Genomic DNA, 22,684 nt, shown 5'->3' with positions numbered 1-22,684 from the left:
TGTCGTAACACTGTCACGACGTTGTTACGACGCTGTTACGACGTTGTCACGACGATGTTACGACGGTGTCGGTAGCCGCACTGACCCACTCTGATTGCCCGCATGCCAGCCAGTCTTTCCGGCAGTAGTACTAAATCGCAGTGTCTGCGTCCAGCGTACCCTGGCAGGATGGCACGCTGCCAAGTGCCCCTTGTGTCAGCGTACGGTGCAGTTGACACACCATCGTCGAGGCTTCGTGCGAGCTTCTGGCAGGATGCATTGACCAAGTGCTCAGCGCTCCAAACGCACGACAATATATATATGAGCGTGATTAAATCCATCGGGTAATAGCTGGGTTGATGGGAAGTACCGTGTGGGGTTTCTTCGCTGTCGTTGGAGGCGATCTGGTGTCGACCGCCGGGCGCTTCCCTCCACTCGCAGCGATCTTTTGACGCTCCTGCTGCTTGAGTTTCGTCATGGCGTGACGCAGCCGTTCTTGGAGTTGGTCGCGGGAGAGGTGCTGGTACGCGGTTTTGCTCGACGGGTCCGTCACCTGCTCGTGCATCTCGTTGCGCGTTGCAATCTTCTTCTGCAGCTTGACAAGCGCAGGACGACACACCTTGCAGAGCGGCGATGCAAACGCATTCTTGGCCACGAGCTGCCAGTGCGCGCACGCAGCTCCACGCAGCCGCCCATTCTCCGCAATGACGACCGTCTCGCTCGCGAGCTCGCAGAGCTGCCGTGCGTCGGCGAGGCCGGCGTCGTCGTGGCCGATACCCGGGCAGACGTAGAACGCGATTTTGCGCTCGACGACGCGGCCGGCGTCCAGGGCGAACCGACCAGCGAGCGCCACACGCGCGAGCATGTTGAGACTTGCAATAGCGTCGGGGTCCTCGGGGTTGATGGCGAGCGTCGCCATGAGGCGTCGAATGTCCTGCACCAGAGACGAGTTGGAGATCGTGAGCTCTTCAACCATGCCGAAAACACCAATGCGCTCGAGCTCGCGGCCTGCGTTGTGCATCTTGCGCTGGCACCACTCGCAGCGCAGCGCTGTGACACCGGCGTCGAGCAATCCCCGGCAGCTCTTGTGGTATAGCCCATTCCCAATCACGTTGAAGCGCTCGATGACGAGGCGCGCGTCGGCGTTGGGTGGAATCGCAGGGAACACGCCAATACACGCGCGTCGCTCGAGCGCCGGCCGCGGGTTCATGGCGTCGGGTGCTGGCGGTGGGTTAGCTTCGGGTGCTGGCGGTGGGCTAGCTGCGGGTGCTGGCGGTGGGTTAGCTTCGGGTGCTGCGTTGGGGGCCATAGCAGTGGCGGCGGCTTTGTAGCCTAGACGTGCGCAGCGCGGGCAGAGACCTGCAGAGTTGATCCGCACGGAGCCTCGCTTGGTGCAGCGCTTACCGCACCGGCAATAGGGGTGGCCACCGCCGGCCATGTCGGAATCGTCAAAAATCGGAAATTTGAACTTGCCAATGGTATCCGGATGCCGGAAAAGACGAAGATCCGCCTCGCCACCTCGTCGCGCCACGTCACGTTGCTGTGCGGCTGAGGTTCCGGAACTATCGAGACCTGCAAGCATATCCACCTGCCTCTATTTGTAGTACATATATCTACCAAAAGGGGCACCAGCCGTAGTAGAGTTGGCAGAGGTTTTCGGGCGACGTGGCTTGCTCAATGAGCCGGTCGACCTGCGACTCGACGCTGAGCTGCTTTTGGCCGACCCCGAGGTTCTCAAAGTCGCGGCCGCGGAGCTTCTTTTTCACGCGGTCAATGACCTTGACGGCTTTGGCGTTGAGCTGCTCGGGCGCGAGCGCGCCGCCTTCGTCCAGCTCGCCGTCGTTGCTGTTGGTCGTCGCGTTCTCGCCAGTCGTCGTGCCCGCCGCGTTGGTGCTGTTGTTGGTCTTGTTGGTGGCGAAGACGCTGCGGCCCATCGCCGCCATCTTGAGCGACAAATTCGTCGTCTCATTCGGCTTTTCGATAAACTCGAGCATCGAATCGGCCGACGACCGGCGGTGCTTGCCCTTCTCCGTCTCGTCCACGTCCGTCATGAGCTTGGGGCCCGACGCCTTGTCCTCCTCCGTCTCGTACGCGTGCGATGGCACGGCGTGCGGCGCGAGGAGGCGCCACGTAATCAGCGGGTCGTGCACGAACGCCTCGAGGATCGCCATCAGACTGTCGCGGTTCTCCCGCAGCACGCGCATCGACGCTTCGCACGTGTACCGGAACGTGCCCTCGAGTCCACTCACCTCCATGGCCTAGAGACATCATACGTGAGCCTCTCTGACTGGCAGGAAGAAGCCACCTGCGACAGCATGCGCGTGAGTCGGAAAGGGACCTTTTCCGGGTACTTTTCGCGCTCGATCGCGACTTCAAAGCAGTCGCCGAAATCGATGTGCACGATCTTGCCCGACACGCGGTGCAGCATGAGGTTGCCCGGGTGCCGGTCGCCGAGCCCGAGGATGTAGCCGGCCATCGACATGACGGCCAGCGACCGCGTGTAGTTGCGGCGGCGGTCGAGCCATACTTCCGAGTTCTGACTCTTGAGCCAGAGCACCTTGTAGAGGTCCTGGCCCGTCGTCTCGCCCATCGCGTGCTGGAAGACTTCGACTTTGTTGGCGATCGTGAGCTTCTCGTAGTCGGGCGCCATCTGCACCATGAGCCGGTACTCGACGTTGAGCTGGATCTTGCGCGCTTCGCGGTAGTCGCGGATGAGCATGTGCAGCGTGTCCGTGTTCTCGACCCACCCAATGAGACCGGACGAGTGCGACAGCGGCAGCACCGAGAAGCGCTGGATCGCGAGATTGCGCTTCCGCGTGTCCGAGTCGTTGGCCAACAGCGTGTTGATGAGGCCAAAGAGCTGCATGACGCGCTCGTCCTGGCGCAGATCTTCGTGGCCCTTGAGGAGGAACGTGTACGACTTGCCGTCGCTGCCGTGCATGACAACCTGTCCGAATGTCAGCACACCGATAAGAGGTGGCACTATATAACACCTTGCGCGGCCGCTGCTTGGACGTGAGCACCGTGAGCTGCGGGCCAAACGATTGGATGCGCGTGATGGGCACGCCGGCCTTGTACGTGCCAGGAATCGCGAGCGAGAGGCTTGAGACGCTCAGGAGCTTGGGCCCGACGTTCGCAAGCTCGAGGATGCTCAAGTTGGCCATCTGCTTCTTGATGCGGTTGAACACGTTAAAGTACAGGTCCCACGCCTGGCTAAGGTCGTCGACGTTGCCCGTACCCTCGTACCGGTCGGTCCACGCCTTGGCTTGCTGCAAGTCGCGCGCAAACGCTTGGCAGAACGCAACTTCGCGCAGCGTCGGCGCTTCGACTTGCCCGATCGCATCGAGGAGCTTGTGCAGCGGCGCGAGTTCCGACAGCATCGCTTTCGTGTCCCGGAGCGCAAAGTACAAGCGCGAGGCTTCCTCGAGCGCGCCGTGCCAGAGCTCGTTCCAGAGGATCGCGACGCGAATGAGCTCACGCGAGACGAGCTCGGCTTCTTGCACGAGCTGCGGCGAGTGGCGGCGCACGGCAGCTAAAATGCCCTCGGCCGCGAGCTTGCGCTTGGCGCCAATGCTCGTCGACGCGACGGTCATCGGGTAGATGAGCGCCTGCGGGTGGTGCTGGCCAATGCGCGTGAGCAGCTGGTGCAAAAGCGTGTTCATGTTGGGCGTCGGCGAGTGCAGGCGCGCAATCAGCTGCGGGATGAACTCAAGCCACGTGTCGATCGAGACTTCGGCGAGGCCTTGGGTCATGGCCGCGTGGACGTCTGGCCGACCGCCGTGGTTGAACCAGAGCGTCAACAGCCGCAGCACGTCCTTGGTCACGTCGTAGCGCCGGTGGCCAAACGAAATCGACCGGAAGAACCCGTCGATCGCACTGGACGCGTATTTCTCCAGCGCGATCGGGTCGTCGCGCGCCGACTCGGTCGCTCGAAAGTTCATGAGCGCCCACTCGTGCCACGCCTTGCCGTTGGTCGGGTCCAAGCGCGTCGCCGTGTTGAGACACCCGAGCACCTACCCTCAAACGTGGATTTTTGTACAACAGCTAGCAAAATTAAACCTGGTCGAACATCAAGTCGCTGTGCTTCTTGGGCTCCGTGAGCGCGACTTGCCACTTGCCGAGCTGCGTGTACGCTTGCACGCGGAGGTTCACAAGCTCGTCGTGCTCATCAAAGGTCTCGATCGCGTGGATCAGGTCGTGCAGCTACTTGAGCGCGAGCTCCTCTTTGCTCTCGGCCCAGAGGTGCTTGAGGTACGCAAAGGCGACGACCGGGTTGTGCGTCTCTTGCTCCAGCATGTGTACATTGACGATCGGAACGTTGGCGTCGGTCGCGATCGACTCCATGAAGACACTTGCGCCGACGCTCGCGAGCGCCGACGCGGCCAAGTTGAGGTGCCCCGACTTGCGACAGAGGCGCGCGTACTTGAGCCACACGTCAACGTCGTCTTTCGGCTCGAGAATGAGCGACCGCACGAGCATGACGTGTTGCCAGACCTTGATGTCACGGTCCACACCGAGGAGGCGGGCCGTCCAGATCTTTTGCAGTCTATATGTTGCGTCGTTCCTCGTTCGTCTAGAATGAAAGTGTACCGGGAGAGGTCGTCTTGCTGTGCATGCAGAAGGGCTTGGGGCGTCATGCGCGGCAGCACTTCGACAAAGCTCTCGCGCGTCAAATGGTTTTGCAAAAAGCTGTCGCGCACCGGGCGACTGCTGTTGGCGAGCATCGGCTTGGTCAGCGACGCGCCGCGCTGCAGATGCGCAATGATCTCTTCGAGTTCGGCGAGGTTCTGGAGGTTGACAACGCACGGCATGTAGGCGCGCGCATAGCTCTCGCTGATGAACGACCGAATCGTCGGGTCCATCGTGTGCCGGCACTCTTCAATCGCGAGCTTGGCCTCGTCCAGCTCGTTGGAGCGGATGCACGTCACAGCGCGGAAGAGGTGCGACTCGGTGTCGTCCATGTCCGAGTTGATGTACTTGGGCACAATGTCCCAGTTTTGCAATGTGAACGCGACCCGCGCCGCGTTGCTGCAGAGCTCCTTCTTGAGCGCCGGCGGCACATCGAGGAGCTTGTTGTCGTCGCCGATGCCGTCGTCGCCGTCGTCGTCGTTGCCGTTGCTCTTGTCACCGTCGCCATACACCTGCGCCCACATGGCTTCAATGTGGTCGTTGAGCGCGTGCCACTGCCCTGTCGCGTACAAGCAGCGCATCTTGCCAAAGACCGCCTCGACGTCATCCGGGTGCGTCATCAAGACCGCTTCATGGGCCACGAGCGCGTCGTCCCAGCGCTGGAGCTTCTCGTGCCAGCTCGCTTTGACTGGCACACGCGGCAAGTGCATTTGCGCGTACGTGACGATGCCCACCGCGGCTTCAAATTGGTTGAGCTTGTTGTTGATCGAGATGAGCGCTTCGATGCCGGCGGCCGTCGGCGTCGCGTTGAACTCTTGCTCCTTGTAGTGCAGCGCCTTGGCAAACGAATGACACTTTTCGGCGAGCGACCCCTACCCCAAGCATGGAAACGCATACCAGATGCTCGGACGTACGAGCAACATGATGTCGATGGGCAGCCGCTGGTCGTCGTGCTCCATAAACTCGGCCAGATTCAACAAGGTCTGGAGGATCTCGGACGGGAGGTTGGGCGCCTGCAGCACCGTCTCTAGCGCGCGAATCAAGTTGTCTTGTGTGTGCGTGTTGAGGTTGGGCCAGAGCGACACGAACGACGCATTGAAGAGCTCCCGTGCGAGCGGCTGGTACACGGACGCAAGCTCCTTGCACGCGCGGAGCGCCAGGGACGGCGACTCGCGCAGGAGCTCGACCGAGATCGCGCGCATCCACTCGTGCCAGTCGTCCTTGGTGCTCTTCTGCGTCGTCTCCCACGCTTTCGAGAGCCCGACTTGGTTGATCGGCAGCGGCTTGAACTCGTCGAGCGAGTCCGTGTTGAGCGACGACGCGTGCTCGCGCTTGAGCGTGTCAGTGCCCCATGCGACGGCCGGTAGCGGCTGGTACTTGAGCACTTTGGACACGAGGAGGTCGTACTTGTCAAACACGTCGCCCTGCGTCGGGTGCCGATGCAGCACTTGGTTGATCACCGGGATGAAGACGGCGTAGTCGTCGCCCATCGTGTACACCATGGCGCAGAGACAGTCCATGGCGAGGTACACGAGCTCCGGGTGGCCGCTCGCAATGACGCGCGCCAGCATGTGGATGATTTTCGATGCAAACACCGACACGTTGAGCTTCTTGACCAGCGTCACCAGCGTCCTAGACCACATCTTTGTACATGATACCGACACCGAGCGACCGTACCCTAAAGCTTGGCGGCGCGGCAAAAAGTCCGCGTTGCTCTGGATGAGCTTGACGAGCACGGGGATGACGAGGTGCAGGTACCCGTCGAGGAGCCGCCCGAGACTGATGAGCGTCCGCATGACGAGCTGCGTCTGCGGACGGTTCGATGCCTCGCGCTCGGTGCGAATGACGCGAAGCAGCTCCGGCACAAGGTCCGGGAGGTACACGCCAAAGTCCTCGCCGAGCGAGTTGATGACTTCGTTGACCAGTCCCAGCACCTGCGGCAGATGCGAGTCCCAAAACTGCTGGATGATCCACGCCATCGCCACGTTGTCCAAATGCGGCTTGACCTTTTCTTCCATTTGCCGCACGAGTGCTACGCAATAGTATCAATCTATCAGTTGGCCGGTCGCCCAATGAATGGAGCGTACTCGAGAGCTGGTCAAACACAAAGATGCGCAAGTCGGGCGTCACGTGCTCGAGCGCGTAGAGGAACGCAGGGATGATCTTGTCGAGGTGTGGCTCCATCTTCTTGCCGAGGTTCTTGCAGATGTACATGATGGCCAGTATCGTGCCTTGGTAATGGCTCGCGTTGCGCGGCTCCGAGAGGATGCGAATGAGCGCGTTGATGGCGACCGCGGGGAAGTAATTTTGCGCTTCGCCAATCATGAGCGACGGCAGCAAGTCCTCGGCCGGCACGCACTTGATCTCGTGCTTGACGATCGACGAGAGCGGGTCGGCCACGAGCCGCTTGATCACGAGCTGCTCGACGCCGTTCTACGCCCAAACCAGTGTCAACATGTGCGAATTTGCGAAATGAAGTACTTCGTTGCCGAGGAGCAAGCCCGCCCACGTTGGGTCGTCCGGGATCACTTGGTTGGCTTTTAGCTGCTCGACTTGCTTGGTCGCAAGCAGACCCGAGCCCATTCGGCCTTGCTTTTCGAGCTGGAAGAGCTTGAAGCTGTACGGATCCAACGCGCCAATGATACCGAGCGTGCGGCCGGCTTCGATGCGCAAGAGCACGTTGGCATCGCCGCTCTTCTGGAGCGCGGCCGAGAGTCCTTCGAGCAGGTCGGGGTAGTCGTGGTACGGCCGCGTGACGTAGCCCGTGCTGCCGATGAGGAGCCCGAGCGTGCGCACGACGACGACCATCTTGCCGACATTGGCCGTGCTGCTCTTGATCTCTCTCATCTCGTCGACGAGCTCTGGAATGAGCTGCGGCAGGTACGGGATCAGCGCGTCTTGGCCGACGACCGCGAGGTCGCCCAGCGTGGCGACGACCGCCTTGTTGAGCTGGATGCGACCGTCCGTGCTCGCTTCTTGGCGCAAATTCTTCATGAGGACCTTGAGCGTCGGCAGCACGTACGGCTTGGCGAGTGTCGTTGCCGAGCGCAAAAAGTGACCGAGCAGCAACGCGCCTTCGTCCTTGACCCGCGCGTCGCCGCTGAACTCAATCTCGGCGAGGAGCTGTACGAGCGTCTGACGCAGTGACGGCATGACCGCGGACGGGTTGCGGTGCGTGAGCCGACCGAGGATCGTCATGGCCGTCTGCCGAATGTCGACGACCTCGTCGTTGAGCGCGATGAAGAGGCACCGGAGGTTGTCGGGCTGTCCAAGCAGCGCGTCAAAGCGCGGGTCTAATGACGCGAGCACCTTGGAGCGAATGTCGGCCTCCGTGTCGGCAATGCCCACCGTGAGCAGCTTCTGCAGCACCGTGCTCACGGGCCCGGCCACGTCACTCTTGAGCGCTGTCGCTTCTTCGCCGGCCGGCAATACGAGCTTGCAGCAAGTGATCGCCGCGCTCTTGCGGACGCTGGCAATGTCGTGGTCTAAGAACCGAACGACGTGCGAGTGGACGCGCTGGACGATCGGGATGTGGCGGTTGCCGCCAAAGTCAAAGGTTGCGAGCGTCTCAAGCGCCAGAATCTGCATGCCAATGATGTTGGGCGCGTCGACGGCGAGCGCTGGTGACGACGGCGAGTAGTCGAGCTTGCCCGTCTGGATCGCGCTCGAGAGGATGTTGAGAACACTGGTCTTGGAGCCACTAGACGTGGTCAAGTTGGTGTACGTCTTGCTGCGGTGGCGCGACGGCGACGCCGACGTGAGCGCCGACTCGGACGGCTTGAGCTCGAGGAGCTTCATGAGCTGCTTGAAGAGCGAGTTCTGAATGAGCATGCGCTGGTTGGGCAGGCGCTTCATGAGCGTTGTGAGCGTATCGATCATGCCCTTGTCGAGCTCGCACTGGAAGACGCTTTGGATCGTCGCCTCCAAGTTGATCCTGCTCAAGCCCGCGCCGATCGCGTCGGCGAGCATGCGGAGGCAGTTGAGCGCCTCGCGCTGCGTGTCGCCGTCCTTCTTGTCCTTCTTCTTGAGGAGCCCGAGCTTGATGCAGTGCGTAATCATGTCGAGCGTGCGCTCGTCCCGGCCGAGCGGTGACCCAATCGCAAGCGAGAGCTTCCCGATCGACAGGAGCGCGTCACCGCGCGTGACGGCCGGCGGGTTGTTCATGCTCGCGACCTCAAGGAGGTAGCTCATGCTCGGCCGGTAAAACATCTCGAGGAACGTCGACGCGTTGAACTTGGCGAGACGCGGGAGGAGGTTGATGACCGCGCGCCGGACCGTCGACGACCGGTGGTCCCGCAGGCTGAGCACGTCGCGGACTTGGCGGACGTAGTGCGGGTACATGAAGTCGCCGCTGTTCCGCAGGAGCTCGTTTAAGATGAGGAGAGCGCCGTGGATCGACTCGGGCGTCCCGCGCTGGAGGCCCCGCTGCACCTCTTCAAGCGTCCGCACGTACCACATGTTCTTGCGGTTCGAGTCGCGGGCTTGGAGGAGCGCAAAGCAGGCCTGGAGCGCGTCGGCCGCGCCTTCGCGCGTCGGCTGCTTGCTGTCGCCGAACGCGTTCCAAATGACGTCAAAGAACGTGTCAATGTGCCGGAAGAGGATCGCGGGCGCGTTGATGGCGAGCTCGCGCATGATGATGACCGCGGCCTGGCGCCGGACCTGGAAGCTCTCCTTCTCGAGCCAAGAAAGCGCGGGCTTCATGTGGTACTCTTCGATGAACTCGATGAGCGACGTACCGCCGGATGAGACGAGGTGGCCGAGCGCCTTCCCGCCGGCCTTGAGCGTTGGGATCTCCGTGTTGGCCGTCTTCTCAAACACCTTGATGAGCGCGTGCGCAAACTCCGAGATGCGCGAGTCTTGGTTGTCAGCAATGAAGAGGTCAACGAGGTTGTCCATGGCCACGATGCCCCCGGTGCGCTCGGCGAGGTCGGACCCGAGGATCATCTCGATGATGCGACCGCTGATGGCCGAGACCGTCGTCGCGTACTCGGCCATGGGCAGGTCCCGCGCCTCGGACTCGAGGTACAGGCAGAGCGTCCGCGCCGTCTTGGTCCGCGTCGTCGCGTTCGCGCTGCGCAGCCCCGGGAGGAACCGGGCGAAGGCCGTCGCTTCGGTCATCCTCGTTCTTCAACCGGGCTGACTGGGCGAAAACTGGCAATTTCACCGGATTTCAGCCAATGGGCGTAGAGTTGGACCCGATGTTGCAAGCCGCGTGGCCGCAGACAAGGACAACGGCGCGGCCTCATGGGCGGGCGTCGCACTAGCGCGCTGGCCTGCATGATGCTGTGCTGCTGCTTCATGAGCGAATGGCTTGTACCCGCCATGGCGCGTTGCTTTTACGATCCAGCGATCCTGCTGCTACCACCGGCTTGCGTTGCCCATCACATCGTTTGGACGGCCATCATGCAGTGAGCAAGTACAGTACACGACACGAGCCCAGGGATGAGCCCACCAGTAGATTCGATGTGAGCTTCATGCCTCGTATGCCTCTGTGGCTAGCGACACCACACGGGCCTGCGTTGGCATTGTCCACTGCCTGTCGTTGTGGGCGGCAGCACTTGTGCTATGCGCAAACGGTCGCTTCTTAGCGTGGCAGATGCAGATGCAAGTTCCATTCGAGCGGGGAGGGAAGCGTGCCTGCGTTAGCACCAGGCGAATGTTGCCTCGTCCCCGTAGCACGAGGGCTACAATGGCCGGCTTCATTCAAGATATACCAAGACGCGCACAAGCACCTCTCTTTGCCTAGCGCCACGAGCCCACTTGGTCGCGCCACTGCGCCATTGTGCGGACCTCGGCCGCTCTTGTGGATCCTCCTTCGTCGCTTCCTGGGCTCTTGGTCAATGTGTAACGTCGTACATCCGGATAATGGTCAATGATATCCGGTCACATCCCTCGTGTTAGCGACACACGCTCTAGTCCTGCTTGTGTCACACGCAACTCGACATCGTCTTTACTTAGTCCGATCGCTCGACAAGCGACCGCCACCGTCCACCTCCTTAGCAGCCTATAGCAAGGTTTAACGAACAAGTTATGGACCCTTGCCTATAGCTTTACACTGTTCGAGTACAAGCACAAGCTCTTGAGCTCCGATGCAATCGCAGCACACCGGCATTTCTACCGAGCGCCCATGACGTTAGCTTCATAACGACTGTCTCGTGTCTCCTCTCCGTCACTGCAGCTCGATGTGATCTCCCAAGGAAGCACAAGAAATTGCAACGTCGAGTTCGCTGCTTTGACTCGACCTCGTACGTAGTGCTCCTACGTAGCGACGCACCATCACCACCGTCTCTGCTTCGACCAAGCTATTTGAGCAGCTATTTGCCATTGCCAGCTGCTCTAGACAAGTGGACACACACCATTTCGTCCTCGGTGGTCCGGTTGGGATGAGATTCCCTGGCAATAGTGACATATCTTGAATTTTGTATGTCATACTTGGCGCAAGTGCGGTATCGGGCAATGTCACTTGTGGATTTGCAGCCATGGCTTCGGACGCGACCGCAAAGACGCCGACGACGTCGATGGCCGTCGTCTCGTGCTTGGTGTACAGCCTCATGTCCAACGCGATGGTGCTCGCGAACCGGTACATCGTCGGCGCCAAGTACTACAACTTCGCCGAGAAGTCCTTCGTCATCCTCGCGCAGGCCGTCATCGGCGTCCTCGTGCTTGAGGCCGCCAAGGCCCGCGGCCACATCCAGTACGAGAACTTCAGCATGGAGACCGCCAAGCGCTGGGCGCCGGTCACAGGCTTCTTTGTGGCCATGCTCTACACGGGCACGCTCGCGACGGCCGGCCTCCCGATTCACATTGTCACCGTCTTCAAGAACGTGACCAACTTGATCATCGTCTTTGGCGAGTACCGCCTCTTTGGCGAGAAGGTCGGCCCGATGGTCCTCGGCTCGCTTGCCGTCATGCTCATGGGCGCGATCCTCACCTCGTACAGCGACGTGGGCGGCAAGCCGACCGCGAGCACGCTCATGGGCTACTTTTGGATGCTCATGAACTGCCTCTCGACGGCCGCGTACGTGCTCTACATGCGCTACGCGACGTCCGGGTCGTCGCTCAAGCTCAGCAAGTTTGGCATGGCGTTCTACAACAACATTGTCGCGATCCCGCTCCTCTTCTTCCCCATGGCGTACACGGGCGACGCGATCACGGTCTGGAGCAACCCGCTCATGCGCAATGTCCCGTTTCTCTTCCTCCTCTTCCTCAGCGGTGTCATGGGCATCGGCCTCAACCTTGCGTCCTTCTGGTGCGTCAGCGTCACGTCCGCGACAACGTATGCGACCGTCGGCGGCCTCAACAAGCTGCCCACGACCTTTATTGGCGTCTTGCTCCTCGGCGAAGAGCTCAAGCCGCAGACCGCCATCTACGTGACCTTTGGCATGATTGGTGGTATGATGTATGGCTACGGCAAGTTCCAGGATGCCGAGACCGCCAAGCAGGCCAAGGCCCGCGCTGCCCAAGCTGAAGAGAACGTGCGCATGATCGACGCCAAGGTTTAAAGCGTCATTTTCATAGACTACTGCCTCCTCGTGACGTGTTGCCTTGTGCTAAATTTGCTCGTCGGCGCTCTTCCGACTGGATGGCGCAAGCTACGTGGATCATGGCTGCGAAGTCGTCCACGTCGGTCGCTGGATGGTGCCAGTCGAGTCGGGAGACGTGCTGGGACGCCGTTCCATCAACAAGGCCGAGAGGTGGACTTCATCAGGTGGTTGAGCATCGCTTCCACTACATGTTGTGCGTATTCGATACCGATCTCGGGCACGTGTCTTCGACCTCTGCATAGAAAATACCGCGCTTTGCGTAGAAATTACTGAGCTCGATCGCCGGTCCGTGAGCTGTGCGGCTGTGCGATAGCAGGTTTGATGACGCTTGAGCCATTTCGATGGACAACTGGTCGGTGCCGTCTTCGCCCAAAGTGCGAGCGATGGCGAGCCACAGCGTGCCAAGGTCTGATGGGACATCGTGGGTCGACATCGCGTATGTGATCAACCAGCAGCTCGGGATGGAGAAGTGCCTCAATGTCAAGAATGCCAAGAAGGCCACGGGGTAACACATGCCGCAAATCGTCGGACGCCTTGTGGAGAAGGCAATCAAACACCGCGAGGTGCAGCAGCGTGTATGTGAGCGAGAGTTGGCAGCGCCACGTTCCTCGGCTCCAGCATCCGCGCGCATCAACGAGCGACCTTTGGGGCTGTCCCTGCGACGTCTCCTCCATGCGTGCCACTCCAAGTCATCCCAGCGGCGGCACTCGCTTCGAAAGCGAGCACGACGATGGCAAAAGCGATCGAGAAGGTCTTCTGGGATCGTGCAGTGCGACAGTACAGCCGAGATTACGGGTGGAGCGCGGAAGTATTAGACCTGTTGTATCATGTTGCGGTACCCAAGCCCGCTTCCATGGAGTGGGCCGACGTCGCGCTCGAGGTCAACCAGAAATTTGCGACGGACAAGTGCAGCGGAGCCAAGAAGCCCACGAAGGACACCATCTCGCTCATCGTCAGGCGCCTCGTGCAAGCCGCAAGCATACTCTGTGACGAAGCCGAGCAGCAAAAGCACAAGCGCGGGCCATGGAAGCAGAAGAGCCGAATCGACGTGGCGTCTGGCCAAGAGCCCAGCGTTGCCGATATGGTGGCACAAACCGCGCAAGAGTCCATGGCGACGACGGTCGAAAAGGTGGAGGGGATCGCACGGCGCGGCAGTACCGCAGTTGATACGGGCGGAACAAGGGACCTGCTCTACAACGTTGCAGTCCCGGCACCGACTGCAACACCATTGATCGACATTGCGGTGTCAACAAGCAGCGCGAGGCGGACAACTGCGTCAAAGTCCAGAAGGCCACGCACCGAAACGTCTATGGCCCCGTAGAGTGCGCCGTTCAAGCAGCAGTCAAGCACCGCGAAGTGTAGCAGCGGAACCGCGATCGCGAATTCGCGTCGTCACGTCCGTCGGCTTCCGACGGGATCACGCAGCTGCTTACCTCGGAACTTGATATGGACTCGCCACCGTTTGTTCCCGCAACGACGCGAGCACCGTGTCCGCGACGACATAGCAGCAGCAACCACCACGAACGCGCGCGTCCAAGACGCTTCCAGTGATGGCCTGGACGACGATGGCCACGACGCTGGTGAAATCAGCGAAATCCTCACCAACGATCTCGCAATGGCGCTCTATTACTCAAGGGACTCTGACAAGGACGCCGACCCGTGGGACGACTTGCCTAGTACAGGCTTGTCGCCCAACAACAACACAGATGATTTTCTAGTACGTTTGATCCAGCGCCACATACCTAGTGCATAACTACCGAACGATTTCCAGTCCACGAGCCATCGAACGCCTTGCACACGGTTTGAACGAGCGGTGCGCTTGGACCTTGTTAGCGATGTGAAGCGACCCGACAGTATTGCGAAATACCAGCCTAGACTAGTATCGCACACCCCCACTACTTGTCGTGTTTGGTGCTTGGAGCTGCTTTCGCGTTCGGCGTCGCTTATGCGCCTCTGTTTAATTATTGCATACAGGCTTGCATACATCCCGTGCATTCACAGGGTAGATGCTAGATATGTAAAGCGCATGACGTTATTGCGTTCCGTGCTTGGCGAGGCGGCTCTGGAGAAGCATGCTACGCGATTATGAGGTTGATGTGACACCCTTGTTGATGGTGTGCACCTTGGGGCGTCGAGGCGGGAGCCTACAGCAGCAAATATACATGAGCGCCTCGGCCGTGTTGTCGTTTTAAGCGACCTGCAATGTCCAAGAACGCGTCAGCGAGGGCCGAGTGGCTCAGCAAGTCAATTGAGGCTACCACATGAGAATCGTCGAGGCGCCAAGCATGCGAAGAAGGATGGTACCCGATGTATCGAATGGATGAGCGTCGGCGTCAGCGACGGCAGCCCGGAGGTCGTCCAAGTCCATCGCGTCCAGCGCTTCATCGATGGCGTCGACGTCGCCGTACACGGGCGCCGAGGGCTTTGGCGGCGCTGTCCACTTGAACGGACTGTTGCGACTCTGGAGCGCGAACGGCGGCGGCGACAGAAGCGGGCTCCCTGGCAGCACGGGCGAGCTCAGGTTGCCAAGGCGTGGCGAGTGCAAAACGTGCGCCGCTGCGGAATACTGCGAGACGTGCACAGTTGTCGTCTTGAGCTCAGCGTACCGGCGGACGCACTCGACGGGCGTGCAGCCGAGGGCAATCGCGATCGCCTTCCAGTTGACGCCGAGCGGGAACCGCGCCGCGTAGATCTCGCGGACGAGCTCGTCGTCCACGTCGTCGGTGGCCTCGAGGCTCTCGCGGATGCTGCTAGCCACTTGGTCGTCAAGCGCAGCGTCCTTCTCGCTTGTCCAGATGAAGACCGACGACGTCGGCTGGTGCTGCGACCAGCGCGGTGACGCCAACATGCTTGGTCAAAAGATCGAAGAGGCTAGGCGCACGCAATATTACATTCTGTTTAAAACAGTGTTTTCCTCAGACAGTGGCGGCGCTGGATCTTGAACCGTCACGCGTGGCCATGGCCTTTTCAGAGTGGGACGCGCCGTGGAGCGAAGGCGACGATGACGACGATGACCGCCTGTCCTGGAAGAGTCTCTGCGTAAGCGAGTATAAGCCCGTCCGGCGCTATGACCCGTTTGCTGCGGCAGCCGAAGCGGTCCGGCAGGCCGAAGCCGCGCGCCGCGTGCGGCCACCGAGCGCACGGGCACCGCTCGAGGCAGAACTGTCTTGCAGCTCGCAGTGGGTCTACCCAGAACGCTCGCCTTCAATCGAGTCGAGTGCGCCATCGTTGCTGCCTCGTCCTCGCTCGACCATGGCGCCGCCGCCGCCGACGGTTCTTCGCGAGCGTGAAGAGTCGAGCTTTGACCGCGCAGTGCTGGAGAAAGAGCTTACTGCCTGGAAGACAAAAGCGCTGGCACTCGAGTCCCAAGTCGAGACGCTACTGCGCCAAGGCGAAGATGCTCGGCAAACTACTGCGCGGGACATGGCGTCGCTGGAGGAGAAGGTCATCCACATCGAGGCGGCGCTAGTGACCAAGGTAGCCGAGGTACGTGACAATCAGCATATCTGCATCGCAAAGCTTAGACGACGAAACATAGCTGCAGTCGGTCAAGACGGACGCGGCCAGTGACAAGAAGCGCGTGACGATGCTCGAGGTTGGCCTTGTGTCGGCTGGATGCTGTTACTTCCATGCACGATTAGGCCCAGCTCTTAACACTGCGACAGACGCTAAACGACACGGAGCGCAGGGTCAGCAATGACGCTGACGCACTGACAGCCAAAACCACGGAGCTGGCGACGGCACGAACCAAGCTCGAAAGCGTCCAGTTTGCACTCGACGAGTGCAAGGCGACGTTGGCGACCACATCGACCGAGCTCGAGCGCGTCCGAAAAGACTACACCAAAGTGGTCTACGAGCTCACGCAGCTGCAGCGAAGCCAGAGCCAAAACACCGAGACGTGGCGCACGACCAACCAGATCGCGTTGCTGACGCAAGAGCGAGATGATCTGCTTCAGCAGCTGCGCCAGACATCTGCCGTAGCCGACTCTTGTCAGATTCAAAACTACATTGCATTTCTAGATGCATGCTCGGCACCAGGCCGACGTTGCGGCCAGAGATACCCACCATTCGCAGCAGCTCGAACGACTCCAAGCGCAGCAACGCAACTTCGACCGGCGTGACGATATAGGTCCGCCACCTTCGAGTCGGGAACCAACCTATGTCGAGTCGACGCTCTTCCCGAACGCAATTCGCATACCCGACTTGAACGGACACGGATTTCCAGGTGCCATCCACTTTTATTTCAAACACTGTGGCAACTTACAGTGTATTTTCCAGAGACAGAGCGGCGCCCAAGTGCTATTGTCGAGTCCTACAACCAGTTACTGGCCGAGGCGCGCCCGACGACGTCACCGACAAAAGAGCGCGCGACGCGACGCAGCGGCCCCGTGTCGCTAGCGGACCTTGGCTACGGTGATACCCGGCGTTCGATGCCAACGACAGCAGGTAGTCCTACGATGTTTATCATCGGAAACGACAGATTCGCGTAGCCTCTATGAGCAAAGTCGAGCTGAATGGCTCGAGCAACATTCGCAACTTGCTCCATTATCAAAGCAGTGCGGAGGAGAGTGGGGACATGCGCCACCGCAGCGTGATCGATATGGAGCTCAGTGCACCCTACGCGACCGAGAAGCAGTCGCTCCAGAACGACGTCATGTACAAGCGGCAACTGGAGCGAAAGCTCCTCGATCTCAACCTTGAAAAAGAGCAGGTACGACGTCTACGCTCTGCGATGGAAGAATGCAATGGGAGCAGCTCCAGGCCGAGTACGCCAAGCTCGAACAGTCCGCCTCGAGAACGATCGACGCGCGCAGACGCAAGTCCAACATCGAGTCGAGTCTTTTTGGACTGGATAAAGCCATCAACCAGCTGCGCATGCAACTACGCTAAGAAAATCATCGTCTTATTTGCAGTAATCGCTCTGTATACAGAGCGCCAGGCAGGTGACGGAGATACACTCGACAGGTTCCAAGAAAAGGTGTCGAGGAACACTCATGGGCTACCGCAGAGAGGAATATGCTGTCGTAGATTGCTGAAATACCTGAATGCATAGTCATCCATGGTCTATTTGTTGGCGTCAGGACTCCTCACTAGCCCAATTCTCCCGACTACGAAGGCCATTTGGGGGGCCCTGTGACTTGGACATTTCAGCGTAAACCGCGTTCTTTCCACAAGTTTCGTTGCAGAGGAGCCAGCCAGGGGGCTTCATTCGGTGGCCTCCTTGGGGTGGACAAGCGCCAGCATGAAGCCTGAAATAGCATGGTGGTTGCACGGGCGGGTTCATGGCTGCTATCTTTAGGCTCATGCTCGCTTCTCCAACGGCTCATTCTGCAACTTGCCTCAGCCATGGCCGACGACGCCTTGCCCGCCTCGGAGCTTCGCACACGCTACGGCCGCGGCGGCACGGTCCGCGACTCGGAACTCAGCGCCGGACAGCTGCGCTCGCGCTACGCGATCGAGAAGAACAGTACACATCTCTCCGCTCATGATCGAAGCTTATGTAGGAATACGTAGCTTTCAAAGACCACCCGGCGTCCAACACGAACGCTCTCGTCGCTGGTGGCGCACTCGCCCTCTTCTTACTACTGGGCGCCGCGGCCTTTTTCCTCACGAGATAAAATGCGACAGAGATTGTCTCGTCTCTCAATAAACCCAACATACTTCTTTTCAAATTCTCTGAATCGCCATTCCTTATCTAGCCTTGCGCCGAGCAGATACTATCTACGCAGCATGTACCTTCTGGTGGCACTGCTCATGGCGGTACGGCTTCTCGCTGACTCGGCCACGTGTGCTTGGGACTCGAGTGTCGTTCAAGTTGAGGCGACGTGCAATGCGCCCACCCCCGAGACGATTGTGCTACCGCAGCAGACGACCGTTGCTCTCGACCTGACACTTTTCAACGCTTCGGCGTACGACCCGATCGAGGCGTCGGTTCTCGCACTCGGTGGCAACGACTCGGACGTTCTTGCAAGTGTCCGCGTGCTTTTAGCAGCGGCGACCAATGCAACGCCGCAGCACTTTGAGTTTTCACTGTCGACACCACCGACGCACGTCCGCCTGACGCTGTCGTCTGCCAACAACGCCCTCTGCAGCACTACGTGGGCGTGCTCGGACGTAGGAAATGCCACCAACGCGACCAACTCCAACGTCACGATCCCAGCTACGACACTTCCGAGCAAAGCCTACTCGTCTCTGAGCTGCGTGCTTGTCGGCGGCCTGGTCGTGTCGGTGGCAGCGGCGATTGGCGCCGGTGCTTTTGCGTGGCACTTGTACCGCCAAAGTCGAGCGTCGTTGCCGGCGGTACCGGAGCGCTACCGCTGGTGCACCCTTGTCCGTGCGCCGTCGCTTCGAGGCGAGTTTGCAACGACGGACGACTGGGTCGACAACTGGGCGACATCTCAGAGCACGATTAGCAGCCACGAGGACGCGCCCGGAAGCGGATACGAGACGCTGCAGTTGTCGCCCTCGAGCAGTTCCAAAATGCTCTCGTCGGCCGCCTCGACAACCGACGAGGCGGGTTCGTACCGTGCGAGTAGCTTGATCGCATTGTAAGAAGCGCTAAACCTATCGAAGCACTTTACCTGATTTAACCATCACTTATTAGTGCCTTCATTCACTGGCGGCTGCGACAGACCTTACCCTAATCCCAGCGACGTCAGTTGTTACTATATACAGACGACGTTCATAAACGTATAGTGACTTAGAATTGAATGCGGTCGAGTAAAACGACAACACGAAGGCATCGCAGTTCACGTCATCTCGGACGCCTTGCGCTTGAGGCTCTGCTTGTAGATGCGGGTACGCGACGTACGCACGCGCATGACGTCGGTGAGGTACGCAGCACACGCATGGCTCCGCGTGACGTACGCTCGCCATTCTGCACAGCTCACGCCCGGTCGGCCGACCAAATGACAAAGCATCTTGAGGTTGGCTGTCTCGGCTGCCGTCTTGAGGGCCTTGCGCAGTGTGCCTTCGGTCCGGTGCGTCAAGAGGTAGTCGACGAGCGCCAAATTACCACTGTGCACCGCGCCGCAGATCGTCTCAGAGTCAAAGCCGCTGAAGTGGTGCTTGTCCAAGAACTTGATCAAGCCGAGGTGGCCACTGGCAGCGGCGTTGTAGACGTATCTTGGCAACCACCCGTCAAACTCGCACTCGTGGGCGTAGCGCGCGATTTCGAGATCGCCAAAGAAGCTCACGCGATACCACACGTCGTCCATCGCAAAGCCGACGTCTTCCAAGTGGGCGAGGAGGTCGAAGTGGCCCGACTCGGTCGCGTGCTGCACCACATTTTGATATGTGAGCTTGTCGAGTTGGCCCACGCAGCACGGACGGCAGCCAAGTCCGTTGAGCTGGACGTGCTGGTGCGACGCTCGAAACTCGACATCAAGCTCCTCGAGGATCTCCATGTTGCCGTACGACAAGGCATACGCAAAGAGGTGGGGTTGGCAGAGCTGGTCGAGCTGCGAGAGATCATGCCGAGCCAGCCAGCCACCAAATTGCTCGTGGAAGAGAGCAAACGACTGCATCTCTGGCACGCATCGGCTCTGCTGCTCGCTGCAGTAGAGAGCTACGCCGTCGCAAAGTTTGTGCAAGGCGACGGTGCTGATGTCGCGACCATCTTGGTGCGAAGTGATGCACTTCAAGAAGACCTTGGACAGCAACACGGAGCGGATACGCTGCTTGCTGGCGTGCAGGCTCATGACGGCATTGATGCATGCGACAGCAGCCGACGCGCAGTAGTACGTCGCCGTTGCCAGCGCCACGTCCAAGAAGGCACGTGCGTCGCGCTTGGTTGCAGAGCCAGCGAAGAATGTCGAGCCGGTCGTACTCAACTGCATCCCGCAGCGCATCTTCAAACGAGAGCGGCGCGAGGCAATGCTTGTGTGCGAAGAGATCGCGGACGGACTGGAGCTGGTTGTGCTGGATGGCCAGCGCAAGCGTCCGTTGATTGACGCCACCGTAACTACGGCGGAGGAGGAAGTGCAGCAGATCAACAAGGCTCTTCTCGGCCACTGTGTTAATGAACGCGTCGTTCCAAACACCAAGATCATGTGTCACAACGTAGCGAGCGACGTTGACGTGGCCGCCACTGCAAACGAACTGCCAGACGTCGCCCATGGAAGAGCCATTCGCGTGAAGGAGCTGCAAGACTGCAAGATGACCTTTCTCTGCCGCACGGGCGACGCAGTGGAGCGCTCGCATCGTCATCGCGCCGCCAAGATCGTGTTTAGCGCCGGGGCATGCATAACGCTCGTCGGTGGTGAACATGAGGAGCTCCTTCGTCCACGCTACGCGTCCTTGGGAGATGAGCCAGCCGAGGATGTTGGCGTCGCCGCGCGCAATCGCGTGCGCAAAGAGGTGCGGCTCACAGAGCAATGGCAGACATCGGTCGCCGAGGACGAGAGACCACATGGAGCCGCGCTGGCCGTTCACTGCAACGTCGTCGTTGCCGTCGTCGTCAAGCTTGTAGGTGCTGCGCAGGCGGATGCTGCAACAGCGCTGTGGTAGAGCCGGCGCCTTGGCCGATGCGTCGATGTGGAAGGTGCAGATACGCTTGAGCAGGCTCGGCGCGCGGAGGACATGGGCGGCGAGGTGCGGCATGTCCCTCTTCCTGCGGTGCTGATTTCGAAATGATTCAACTCGGCGCAAGTATTTTTTAATTTCGCAAATCGTGGCAAGCTCCAAGCGCAGGAATCCTCTCAAGTGCAGGTTGACCAACTCGATAAAGTGCGCATGCCACGCATACCAAATTACTATTGAGTAATATACAAAGTTCGAGATGAAAATTTGAGATGGCGTACTTAATGCGTTCCGAAGTCTTGGCGTCTCTCTCTCACATTTGGACCCTTATAAGGGCGGGTGAAATGTGATGCTCAATGCTACCAAGACTTCACCGGCGTACATAAGGTCGTGAGTGCGCAGCCATTTATGATAACGACAACGTAGAGACGCATTTGTGATGCCGACAGTACTGCGAGCTGCCCTTAGACGACGCTCTTTTGCAGATCGTACCTCGCGCTACGTAGCATGTAATGGTCGTGCGATGCGCAATTCGCTTTAGCAATCTATTTTGTTGTTTTGTACTCGACACTTTGCTGCAAAGACCTTGGTAATGCCATGGGTCAATGCCCTTGGCATTGCTTGACTACCACACAATATATGGGGGTAGGGTAGGACTAGGTTTGGTCGAGCTCACTGGGTGGTGGCTACCGCCAACGTCGTCACATAACAGTCAGATTGCGCACTATACAATAGTCGTCTGATGATACAGCAACTACGGCGGCACGATGTTGTCGAGCTCGGCCATCGAAAATCCTAGCTCGACCGACGCGACCAGAACGCGAAACGTCGGAGCACCCACCCGACTCTGAGCTTCGGTTTTGTCGGCGGCCTTGTCGTGGTCGGTCGTGGACAAGGCTGTCGTAGCCACCGCTGGCGCACGACGACGCATGTCCCGGTGTTGTCGCATCGCTTTGAGTTCGTCGCAACAAACACCGACTGGGTCGACAAGTGAGCGCCCAATAGTACTACAGAGGCGGACCCTCAAAGCAACGCAACCTACATGATTCACAGACGCGCTTTAGCTGCCAATAAGAAGCCCAGACGATGTGCATCAATTGTGCAAAGGGCATCAAATATCCTTTGATTAGCCTCTACGTCGATAGCTTGGTCATTAGTGAAGAGTGTTTGGCCAAATTTACAGTCAAGTGTCTTTGCGTTCGACTGCTTCGAGCTCAACCAATGACAAATGACAGACCGTCGTCTTATAGCTCTTCTCCAAGATATGGACAACGTGTACTTGCACAGGGATTAGACAAAATACTGTGGTGCATTATCGAATGGGTAGTGGATTGGCTATTGGCGAAGACGCTTGGGGTACGACTTGCCCGGGCACTGGATCGTCGTCGAGCACAGCGGCGCTTTGGCTTGCGCATTCGCAAAGAGGGAAAACTCGAGGCGCGTCGGTGGCGCTGGCACACTGAGGTCCTTGCGCACCGACGTGGAGTTGGAGAACGCCACGTTGAAGAGAAAGTCTTTGAGAAGGTAGTCCTTGGTCGCCTTTTCGTTGTCGTTCTCGTTGCTGCTGCCGTTGTTGTCGCCTTCAACGTCGTGGCCTTCCATGTCGTCTCCATTGCCCGGGTTGTAGTCACCGTTGCCGCTTTCATTGTCGTTGTCGGTCCCGACGTCGGCACCGTTGCCACCCTTGTCGCCATCGTTGCCGTCGTTGTTAAAGTACTCGTTGTTCGAGTCATTCGTGCTACCAGCGTCGTCACCGTCGTACGCAGCGTCGGTCGTGCGACGGTTCCAGCCCGCTTCCTCGTCGCTGGCTTTGGGAACATGGTACGGCCCGTCGCCGTTCTTGAAGGAAATCTTCTTGGTCCCAAAGACTTTAACCTTGGCGGCAAACGACGTCGCGTTGGTGTGCGAGCCGCCAACCGACGTCGCGTTGGTGTACGAGCCGCCAACCGGGCTCTTCAGCGTCATCGTGAGCGCGACGGTGGTCTTGCCCGGCAACGAAATCGTCTCGCTGT

General features: G+C 59.5%; 10 protein-coding genes across 11 annotated transcripts; 5 read left to right on the top strand and 5 right to left on the bottom strand.

Annotated features, from left to right (window-relative positions):
* Positions 1-248: 248 nt before the first annotated feature.
* On the bottom strand, positions 249-1,437 carry SDRG_13471. Of its 2 annotated transcripts, XM_008619562.1 has the most exons (2): positions 1,384-1,437; positions 249-1,338 (listed from the first exon to the last, which is right to left on the bottom strand). In XM_008619562.1, the coding sequence occupies exons 1-2, from the start codon at positions 1,415-1,417 to the stop codon at positions 311-313; spliced, it is 1,062 nt and encodes a 353-aa protein (XP_008617784.1). In that variant the 5' UTR covers positions 1,418-1,437; the 3' UTR covers positions 249-310. The 2 variants fall into 2 exon arrangements, with proteins under 2 accessions (XP_008617784.1, XP_008617783.1); XM_008619561.1 differs by having other exon boundaries at positions 249-1,437.
* Positions 1,438-1,592: 155 nt separating this feature from the next.
* On the bottom strand, positions 1,593-9,726 carry SDRG_13470 (hypothetical protein; the record flags this gene model as incomplete). The annotated part of the gene is made up of 10 exons (XM_008619560.1): positions 1,593-2,237; positions 2,285-2,926; positions 2,973-3,992; positions 4,039-4,182; positions 4,249-4,525; positions 4,570-5,480; positions 5,523-6,240; positions 6,286-6,640; positions 6,696-7,041; positions 7,090-9,726. The coding sequence occupies 10 exons, from the start codon at positions 9,724-9,726 to the stop codon at positions 1,593-1,595; spliced, it is 7,695 nt and encodes a 2,564-aa protein (XP_008617782.1).
* A 1,351-nt stretch (positions 9,727-11,077) lies between these two features.
* On the top strand, positions 11,078-12,144 carry SDRG_13469 (hypothetical protein). Its single transcript, XM_008619559.1, has one exon. It carries the CDS (start codon positions 11,088-11,090, stop codon positions 12,108-12,110), a length of 1,023 nt encoding a protein of 340 aa, XP_008617781.1. The 5' UTR covers positions 11,078-11,087; the 3' UTR covers positions 12,111-12,144.
* Positions 12,145-12,996: 852 nt separating this feature from the next.
* SDRG_13468 (hypothetical protein) lies at positions 12,997-13,658 on the top strand. The gene is made up of 2 exons (XM_008619558.1): positions 12,997-13,281; positions 13,335-13,658. The coding sequence occupies exons 1-2, from the start codon at positions 13,006-13,008 to the stop codon at positions 13,512-13,514; spliced, it is 456 nt and encodes a 151-aa protein (XP_008617780.1). The 5' UTR covers positions 12,997-13,005; the 3' UTR covers positions 13,515-13,658.
* Positions 13,659-14,184: 526 nt separating this feature from the next.
* SDRG_13467 (hypothetical protein) lies at positions 14,185-15,000 on the bottom strand (the record flags this gene model as incomplete). Its single annotated transcript, XM_008619557.1, has 4 exons — positions 14,185-14,227; positions 14,275-14,296; positions 14,350-14,406; positions 14,457-15,000. 4 exons carry the CDS (start codon positions 14,998-15,000, stop codon positions 14,185-14,187), a joined length of 666 nt encoding a protein of 221 aa, XP_008617779.1.
* A 76-nt stretch (positions 15,001-15,076) lies between these two features.
* SDRG_13466 (hypothetical protein) lies at positions 15,077-17,101 on the top strand. The gene is made up of 7 exons (XM_008619556.1): positions 15,077-15,638; positions 15,691-15,747; positions 15,794-16,129; positions 16,173-16,377; positions 16,431-16,598; positions 16,643-16,863; positions 16,908-17,101. The coding sequence occupies exons 1-7, from the start codon at positions 15,111-15,113 to the stop codon at positions 17,040-17,042; spliced, it is 1,650 nt and encodes a 549-aa protein (XP_008617778.1). The 5' UTR covers positions 15,077-15,110; the 3' UTR covers positions 17,043-17,101.
* A 397-nt stretch (positions 17,102-17,498) lies between these two features.
* Positions 17,499-17,770, top strand: SDRG_13465 (hypothetical protein; the record flags this gene model as incomplete). Its single annotated transcript, XM_008619555.1, has 2 exons — positions 17,499-17,619; positions 17,667-17,770. 2 exons carry the CDS (start codon positions 17,499-17,501, stop codon positions 17,768-17,770), a joined length of 225 nt encoding a protein of 74 aa, XP_008617777.1.
* A 92-nt stretch (positions 17,771-17,862) lies between these two features.
* Positions 17,863-18,704, top strand: SDRG_13464 (hypothetical protein; the record flags this gene model as incomplete). The annotated part of the gene is made up of 1 exon (XM_008619554.1): positions 17,863-18,704. The coding sequence occupies exon 1, from the start codon at positions 17,883-17,885 to the stop codon at positions 18,702-18,704; it is 822 nt and encodes a 273-aa protein (XP_008617776.1). The 5' UTR covers positions 17,863-17,882.
* Positions 18,705-18,901: 197 nt separating this feature from the next.
* Positions 18,902-20,753, bottom strand: SDRG_13463 (hypothetical protein; the record flags this gene model as incomplete). Its single annotated transcript, XM_008619553.1, has 2 exons — positions 18,902-19,719; positions 19,802-20,753. The coding sequence occupies 2 exons, from the start codon at positions 20,751-20,753 to the stop codon at positions 18,902-18,904; spliced, it is 1,770 nt and encodes a 589-aa protein (XP_008617775.1).
* A 1,254-nt stretch (positions 20,754-22,007) lies between these two features.
* Positions 22,008-22,637, bottom strand: SDRG_13462 (hypothetical protein; the record flags this gene model as incomplete). Its single annotated transcript, XM_008619552.1, has 1 exon — positions 22,008-22,637. The coding sequence occupies one exon, from the start codon at positions 22,635-22,637 to the stop codon at positions 22,008-22,010; it is 630 nt and encodes a 209-aa protein (XP_008617774.1).
* Positions 22,638-22,684: the final 47 nt, after the last annotated feature.

Source organism: Saprolegnia diclina (assembly GCF_000281045.1).
Source record: "Saprolegnia diclina VS20 unplaced genomic scaffold supercont1.60, whole genome shotgun sequence".
Taxonomy (NCBI): domain Eukaryota; phylum Oomycota; class Saprolegniomycetes; order Saprolegniales; family Saprolegniaceae; genus Saprolegnia; species Saprolegnia diclina.
Note: the sequence above shows the minus strand (reverse complement) of the source record. Positions and strands in the feature narration are given on the sequence as shown.